Source organism: Asparagus officinalis, chromosome 6, assembly GCF_001876935.1.
Source record: "Asparagus officinalis chromosome 6, Aspof.V1, whole genome shotgun sequence".
Taxonomy (NCBI): Eukaryota; Viridiplantae; Streptophyta; class Magnoliopsida; order Asparagales; family Asparagaceae; genus Asparagus; species Asparagus officinalis.
The window spans coordinates 15,996,441-16,005,822 of record NC_033799.1 but is presented as its reverse complement, the minus strand read 5'-3'; the positions used below and the strand labels follow the sequence as shown (position 1 = coordinate 16,005,822).

The following is a 9,382-nucleotide window of genomic DNA, read 5'->3' as shown; positions in this document are numbered from 1 at the left end:
ATGCCATGCCTTTATTTCTCTATGAAAAAAATGGAAATGAAAAAGAAAAGAGAGAAAAAGAGAAGAAATTTTGATTAAACACTATAGCAAAAGTTGCATGTGTCCACACTTACTTTATGACACATACATAAGTATCATTATTTACAAAGGATTTAACAATAGTGACAAATAAAAAGTGTGGCACATTATAACTCATATTTGTATCATTAGATATATAATAAAATAGAATTGATAAAGGCTAATAGTCCCACATGGATTGTGTGAACTATTGATGGACTTAAATAGTAAATCTTAGATTTGAAGTATATTGATGATTAAACATTTATAATAGTGTATAAGCCAAATAATTCTATAGTTAGATGTGCTTTGGTGAGAATAATCCTAGGATGGACCTTCTAGGAAGTTATAGTGTTGAATGGTCTTTATATTTTTATGGTCTAGACATAGCAATGTGTCACCAAACTCACCACTATATATACACACACACACGCGCGCACACACACACACACATATTACATGTCGTGATTCTGCGACACATATATGTATCACAAATTCTATGACATATGTATGTGTTACAAACTTTACGATACATCACTGCTTTGGTATGTGTTGGGCTCTATTTGTCCGACATAAAAATTTGTCGCATGGAGATAAAAAATATATCATAATTTACAGTTTTTGTTGTAGTGACGTGTTAACAGCACATAAGTATACATGTACAGGCTTCTTGTAAGAGTTCTAAAATACCAACGAGGTATGTCCATTCTATGCTTTTAACCAACATATCCATCGAAAACCATTTCATCTTCAATTTTAATCAATTCATGGCAAAACGTTTGAGTTAGTGTCACTGACTCACTGATTGCTATCTTCTTGCGTGAATTCATGCGTTTCAGATATGCACTACAAGTCTTGGTCAGCACAGAAGCATTCATTGGCTTCGAGGGAGGCACACAATCGTTGACGATGACATATCCCCATCAAAGCACGGAACTAGGAGTTTCAGTCAAATAACGAGAAAGTATAAGAGAAATAAAAGAAAGATCCAAGAGAAAATAAATGAGGAGGATTCTTTATTTATTTTCAACTCATCAGGGTGGTCAAGTGAGAATTTTTACACTGAAGAAGTTTCATTTTGAAGTAAGATGCCAATATTCCTTGGCAAGCTCTCCGAATAAGGAACCCTCGGCTCTCATCAGTTTACCTGGTTCATCGTACTCCACCAGTTTCCCTGAAAGAGACATCAGTAACTACTAACAATAAAGATTGATTATCAATTTGGAGCTTGAAACACTTCAAAAGTTAAGGCCGGTTACTGATCCATCCTTTCCCCCCCTTATTTGATATATCAGCTTTATTGTGAACAAATAAACAAATAAAGGGATCATTTAGTCCTTAAACAAACAAACAACAGAAAGAACTGTATACGGAACCTTTTTTTTCTTTTAAACCTAGTAGGTATTCCAGCGACTGCAGGAACTTTTACTTTTAATACCAGAGAAAAGTGCTGCTATCCAGGGAATCTAACTAATTGCGGTAATGGTTTGGTGTTATAACATTATGGTCAGATGAATTTATCTGTTATAGAGACACTAACCATCACTTATGGCGAGAACCATCGTGCAGTCCATCACAGTTGGAATCCTGTGGGCAACTGTGATGACTGTGCAGCCTGCAAATTCTGTTCTTATGGTTTTCTGAAGAATCGCATCAGTGATATTGTCGATCGATGCTGTTGCCTCATCGAGAACCAATATGCGACCTCTCCTCAACAGTGCACGTGCCAAGCAGAATAATTGCTTCTGGCCCATGCTCCAATTTGATCCATCCTCAACAACTATGAATGCATTAGAGTTAGTCATAAACTGAATTATGTGAAAGAAGTCTTACCACCAATCATACAGCCATTAAAAATACTTGCCTAGAGAATCTAGGCCCTTCTCTTTCTCCAGGACAGCTTCTCGAAGCTGACATTTGCGGAGAACCTGGAATATCCGCAGATATGAAATGAGTGAGTGCTTATGTTCATGATAACTATGAGTCTATGACATGAGTGAGGGCCTATTTCTGTACAGGTTAATGCAGCATGTTCGTTCTCTGTTTTGTAAATTTACATATAAATGGAGAGCATCAATGAAACTCCTTCAAATACACTGTAAAACTTAACCACCTTAGGGCAAGATCATAGACGAGAAGTAAAAACATCAAGCAATTAGCACCAGCTTGTGTTTGCTTCAGATGCATCTTGGTTGGGGCAATCCGATTTCAAAATGTGGATACGAGCAGAAGGTAGGATGCCTTAAATCTCAAAATAATTAATCAGGATAGTGTAAATTCTACTTATCAAGATTAGAAATGTTAGGTCCGTGCAATAACCCTTGTTTGAGTAATAACAAACTCTCATTTGATACTAATACTGGTTTAAGATGATTTAGTATAGGTAAATACACGTATAGGACATGTACGAGATGAAACGGCGCTAAAATCAACTTGAAAGCAGGACATTGACCATCAATGGCGGCCCCTGGCCAATGGTGCGTGGAGACCATCGATGGTTCTAGAGATCCATTGATGGTGCACATGTCCAGAGACATCCAAATCATCGATGGTCGCTTGAGACCATCGATGGTCGAGAGCAACCATCGATAGTAACATCGGCTGATTGCATTTTTAATATTTTAATTATAGTTGTTTGTTGCTCATATGATCTCCATCCTCTCTCATGTTTCACACATCTCTTTCCTGACCTAATTGTGAGGGGTGTGTGTTGTGTGTGTGTGTGTATATATATATATATATATAGAGAGAGAGAGAGAGGAGGAGGAGGAGGAGGAGGAGGAGGAGTTCTAGGGTTTTGATTTTGGAGATCAAGAAGTGATTTTCGATACCCTTGAGCCTCGTCAAACTCTTACTCACCGCATGCAATATCATCGGATCATTCTGCAGCGAGGAGAGTAGCCCTTGGATTGATCTTCATCCCTGTTCTTCATCAAGCTTCGCTTATATCTTTCGAAGGACGGTTCATTTTATCAAAAAGGCTGTAAGATCGCTACAATTCTGAACTTATTTGATATTTTAATTTTGTATTTCATTGAGCTCCTTTATGACATACTCAAGCCGGTTGAGTTGAGCGCTGGGGCTAGTTAGGGCTAGATGGTACTCATTATGAGAGTTAGGTTAGACGACTGGTTTCAGGTAGATAAGAGGGTGCGGTCTTGTAAGCCAAATGAATCGGGTTGTGATACATGTGAACTTTTTTCATATTGAGGAAACCCTTCGTGAGAAAGAAGAGTGGACATAGAATTGTTTATCCAAACCACAATAAAATCTCGTGTGTTCCTTGGCTGATTGCATTTATGATATTTATATTGTTTTTTTATCGTTCATCGCTTTTATTTGCTATATTCCGCTGCATATTCTGTGTTAGTGGGAAAAAAAAAAGGAAAAACGATAGGTAATCCTATTCACCTCCTATCCAGGCTTGCGTCTCAGATCCAACAAGAGAACTAGGCAGATCCAATAGCGTTAAATCCGAAAACTAGGTAGATCCCATATCCTAAATTTGATACAACGGTGAATGAAGAAAATGTTACCTTCCATATCTCCTGATCTGAATAATGTCCTAAAGGATCTAGGTTGTATCTGACAGAACCATGGAAAAGAGTAGGATCTTGAGGGATAATCCCGAGACGAGATCTCAAGTCATAAAGCCCAATTTTCATGATATCGAGCCCATCAATAACAATCTTTCCTCCTGCCGGCTCAACAAGACGAAACAACGCGCTTATCAAAGTTGTTTTCCCACTTCCAGTTCTTCCAACGATACCAATTTTGTGGCCTTCTTCAAATATGCAGCTGATCCCCTGGAGTACAAGTGGGGTGTCTGGCCTGTACCTGATCTGCTTCACGTACAATTCAGCGGTTAGTACAAGTAACTTGTTTGCCAATTTCGAGATAACCCCTAAACTTTAAGAAATATCACTTAGCCTCCTTTAAGTTTGGGGTGTTTTAGATAACCCCCAAATGTTTTCAGTTTTTCAAGGAACCCCATGTATGTGCTAGATGAATCTAAAAAAAGGACCAAAAAACCTTTCTCAAGTCAGCACTTTAATTATTAAATTAAATTAAATAATTATGTGTTTTATAAAATTACTATTAATAAAAAGGAAATGAAGGTGTTGCGTGGACAGTTACCTGCAAATTTTGAAGCTCTATCCTACCTAAAGCAGGCCAATTGGGGGCAGGCCTTCTGCCTTTGATAATTTCTGGTGCCTCATTTGATACGCGCATGTATTGTTTAAGCCTTTCGACAGAGATGATGTGGTTTTCAAGTGTGCATAGATAATGAACAGAAACAATGAAGGATATGTTTAATGAGAGACCATAGGATAAAGCCATTCCAATAAACCCTGCATCAAAGAAGATAACCAAATATATATAACAACATTAACTCTACATTTTTCTGGGCAATTAGTGAATTATCAATAAGAATTGATAACATGGAATAGCCAAGGAATAACACATTGCATTTAATAAGGGAATCAGTGACAGAAATAAAAATTGATTGCATTAAACAAAAATAATTAAATTCCCATAAATGTATAGTTATGCTATTAATAAAGGGAATAGCTTAAAAAATGTTAAAAGTATCCATGCAATCAACTCATTATAAAAAAAAAAAATCTCTCCATATAAAAAGACTGAACAAGAATATTTATAGACTAAAAACTCAAATTCAAATTTTAAATCTCACAAATCTTAAGTTCAAATGAAATATCTAATCTGAAACAATTATGATTTTCCCAATCCTAAATAAACTAGGACTTTTCCCAAGGGATAGAGGCTTTATCTCCTTCTCCAATACTCCAAAGTTGTCCCGCATCACCTAATCTTTCATTTATTAGTTATTGTTCCTATGCTCCTTCTTGAAACATGGTGTTGAAATTTAGTCATACAAAAAGAAATTTGCTTTTCTTCCATATTGTTGGGCGCAGAGTCACGCCCTCACGCCGCGGAAGCGATATCACCTGAGAGAGAGCCCTGACTTTTATTTTCACAAAAGTACAAGTCAACCTCTATATTCTCGTTTTTCTAAGGAAACTAGAATAACTAGTAAAATTTTTGTTTCTCAAAGGAAACTAGAATAGAAAGTAAAATATTTCATCAAAGTGAAATATACACTCTTCCTCTCATCAGTTCTAAGACTGAAATATCGAGGGAACCTACAAGCAATGACAAACTCACAGTTAAGACAATACAGACACGAGATTTACGTGGTTCGGCAAACTTGCCTACGTCTACGGGAGGGGGTTTTTACTATAAGGAGAATATCAAACTATTACAAGTTCTCTCTTCTTCTCTTTCTTTTCCTCTCAAATTTTGATTTTACCCCACACTTTCCTCTTCTCTCTTCCTCTCTATTTATAGGAAACCAAGAGGGTGTGGGTTGGACAAGAGAGCATGGCTCTCACATGCTTGTACCATGGGTGTGGGTTGGACAAGAGAGCATGGCTCTCCCATGCTTGTACCATGCCCCCCCTCCCATGCTTGTACCCTAGCATGGGCAAGAGCATGGTCTTGTGCCCTTGTATCCATATTCATAATTCTTCATCTCGTACATCATTTGATAAATCTCAAATTTTGGACGAACACCACGAACTTCACTAGAGAGATCCAGGCTAAACCAGCTGCGCCACTATACCACGGCTGCCTACGTACCCTCCACCGGGATCAAGCTAATCATAGTTCTGTAACCATTCTCCAACATAGTCTCCACCTCACCTCCATCACCGCCCCGTAGGGCCATGCCCTCTTGGGAAAATCAACACGGGCTGATATGAAGCAAGTCCAAACAATGCTGGAACTTACTACCTGTGACCACCTTGGTTAACATGTCTGCAGGATTCTTATTCGTGTGCACCTTCATAAGAAAAATATCACCTTCCTCTATGACATCCCACACAAAATGATATCTGACGTCGATATGCTTGGTACGAGCATGGTGAACTTGATTCTTCGCCAAGTGAAGCGTACTTTGACTGTCGCACCACAAGTTCACGCTTTCCTGTTCAATCCCCAAATCTTCTAGAAGACCCCACAACCACAATGTTTCCTTCACTCCCTCCGTCATGGCCATGTACTCGGCCTTTGTTGTAGAAAGTATCACTGTAACATGCAACATCGATCGCAAACTAACTGGAGCCCCATGTATCCTGAATACATAACCAGTAGTAGATCACCGTCTATCTAGATTGCCTGCATAATCTGAGTCCACAAACCCGTCGATCTGACATGTATCTCCACCAAAACACAGACCCGTATCTGTGGTACCCTTCAAGTACCTCAGAACCCATTTTACAACTTCCCAGTGTGTTTTTTCCGAATTCGCCATGAACCTGCTGACCATACTAACCGCTTGTAAAATATCTGGACGTGTACACACCATTGCGTACATTAAACTTAATTGCACTAGCATAAGGCACACGCTCCATGTGTGCTTTATATTCCGCTGTAGTGGGAGATTGTTTACTAGAGAGCCTAAAATGTGGAGCCAATGGAGTCACCACCGGCTTAGCACTTTGCATTCCGAACATCGCGATCACCCGTTCAATGTAGCCCTTCTGACTCAAGAACAATCGCCGATTCCTCCACTCTCTTCTAATCTTCATACCCAGTATTTTCTTTACAGCGCTCATGTCCTTCATCTCAAACTCTTTGCTAAGTTGAGATTTCAACTTATCTAAAGGAAAATAATTCCGTGATTTTCATTGATTGACAAAGGTCCATTATATACATGAATTGCTACAGGATATTAGGCTAAGATTGAGGAACCTAATAAGACCTTATTAATACACGTGATATTAGGCTAAGACCTAATTAATACACGTGATATTAGGCTAAGATTGAGGAGCCTAATAAGACCTAATTAATACAAATCACTATTTTCTAAATATATACATATTCTCTAAATATATACATATTCTGTCACACCCCCACAGTCGAAGCGGGAGGTTGTCGTACGCTAAGACTGTCCCTGAAATCCTAAAATAACACCAAAGGAAGACCTTTTGTGAAAATATCTGCAATCTGATAGCGCGATGGGACATGTAGGACGCGTACTTGTCCACGAGCAACTTTCTCGCGAACAAAGTGAATATCCATCTCGATGTGTTTAGTGCATTGATGCTGAACTGGATTCCCGGAAAGATATACCGCACTAACATTATCGCAGTAGACCAATGTAGCCTTATGTATAGGACAATGTAACTCCAGAAGAAGATTGCGTAGCCAACATGACTCAGAAACCACATTGGCAACACCTCGGTATTCGGCCTCGGCACTAGATCGAGATAATGTGGCTTGGCGTTTAGAAGACCAGGAGAGTAGGTTATCACCAAGAAACACACAATAACCAGAGGTAGATCTCCTGGTATCTGGGCAACCACCCCAATCTGCATCTGTATAAGAAAGCAAAGAAGTAGTCGATGAAGGATAAAGATGCAATCCATAATGGAGTGTACCCTGAATGTAGCGCAGGATGCGCCTGAGAGCATGCATATGATCATCCATCGGATTATGCATAAATAAACAGATCTGTTGTACCGCATAAGAGATGTCAGGCCTCGTGAAGGTAAGATACTGGAGAGCTCCTGCAAGGCTGCGATAATGAGAGGGATCCTCATATGGAGTGCTAGTTTTAACACTAAGCTTCGGTTTAGTATCAACCGGAGTAGGACAAGGCTTACAAGATGACATGCCAGCACGTTCAATAATTTCTTCTGCATACTTTTTCTGAGACAAAAATAGACCACCAGCATGTCGATTGACGGCGATACCCAAGAAGTAACTCAGTGGGCCCAAGTCTTTCATAGCAAATTCGGAGCTGAGAAGTGACATGATAGACTTGCGAAGATCATCAGAAGAAGTAGTGAGGATGATATCATCCACATAAAGTAGAATGTAAGCCATATGAGTACCTTTCCGGTAGATGAAGAGAGAGTTGTCTGACTTGCTCTGAGAAAACCCAATAGAAGAAACATAATCAGCAAATCGTTTGTACCAGGCTCTAGGGGATTGCTTGAGCCCATATAACGATTTACGCAGAAGACACACATGATTAGGACGATCCGGGTCCTTAAAACCCAAAGGCTGATGCATGTACACTGTTTCTTTGAGTTCACCATGTAAAAAGGCATTTTTAACATCCAGCTGATGAATGAGCCAAGACTTAGAGAGAGCAAGACTGAGTACTGTGCGAATAGTCACCGGTTTAACTACCGGGCTAAAAGTTTCTCCACAATCTATGCCAACCTGTTGACCTGCACCATCACCTACAAGTCGGGCTTTATGCCTCTCAAAAGAACCGTCAGATTTTTCTTTATGTCTGAAAATCCACATAGACCGAATAACATTAACATCAGGAGGACGTGGTACTAAATCCCACGTCTTATTTGTAATGAGAGCATTATATTCATCATCCATAGCCATTTTCCAATTCGGGTCTTTGAGTGCAGACACGGGATCACGAGGAAGAGGAGATTTTTTGACACGAGTAAGAAGTCCATGATATTTTTGATTTGGTTTAAAAATACCATGTTGGCTCCTCGTAACGGGTTTGGTTTCTGAACTCGATGTGGGCTGGAAAATGGGAGGAAGAGGGAGATGTTGTGTTTGGTCAGAATGTGGCCTGAGAGCTGACTGGCCCAAGGTGGAAGAAGATGGTGCTGTAGTGGAAGAGGTGGACTGGGCCGGCTGTGGAGAAGAGGGAGTTGACTGGGAGCTAACTGGCATGTTGGGCAGGGAGGTAATGGGCCCAGTTGGCGAGCTGGGTTGCTGGGAAAAGGAGTTGTCCACGGATTGGGTTAGGGAGGGAGAAGAAGAAGATGGGGCCTGCACTTGAGTTTGTGGAGTGGACTGATGTTGAAAATGGTTAATCACATAAGTTGATAATCCATTGTCAAGGAAATCATATGTTGTGGAATTAGGAGTATGCAATTTTGCGAAGGGAAATTCGGTTTCATCAAATAATACATGGCGACAAATGATAATTTTATGTGATGATAAATCATAGCATTTGTAACCACGATGATTTGAAGGATAACCCAAAAATACACAAGGTGTGGAACGAGCTTGAAGCTTATTTATCGTAGTAGAGGGGAATAGAGGATAACATAAGCAACCAAAGACTCGTAAGTGAGAGTATGATGGTTCTTTTTGGTATAGAATTTTTAGTGGCGATTGATAATCAAGAGTTTTACTTGGTAAAATGTTTAGAAGATATGTTTCCATTTGCAAAGCATGGTGCCAAAAAGATGAAGGTAGTGAAGCATGAGCTAATAAAGTGCGAATGATATTATTAATGGAACGGATTTTCCTTTCAGCT

The 9,382-nt window shown here is 39.5% G+C and overlaps 1 protein-coding gene across 1 annotated transcript in view; it reads right to left on the bottom strand.

The window, feature by feature from the left end:
- LOC109845019 (ABC transporter C family member 10-like) overlaps positions 610-9,382 on the bottom strand; it is a 58,398-nt gene continuing 49,625 nt past the window's right edge. Inside the window, exons 8-12 of the mRNA XM_020414204.1 lie at positions 4,195-4,409; positions 3,594-3,899; positions 1,922-1,985; positions 1,598-1,837; positions 610-1,231 (exon numbers count right to left, since the gene is read on the bottom strand). Coding sequence (XP_020269793.1) covers positions 1,131-1,231; positions 1,598-1,837; positions 1,922-1,985; positions 3,594-3,899; positions 4,195-4,409 — 926 coding nt within the window. The 3' untranslated portion in view covers positions 610-1,130. The remainder of the gene's footprint in view (positions 1,232-1,597; positions 1,838-1,921; positions 1,986-3,593; positions 3,900-4,194; positions 4,410-9,382) is intronic.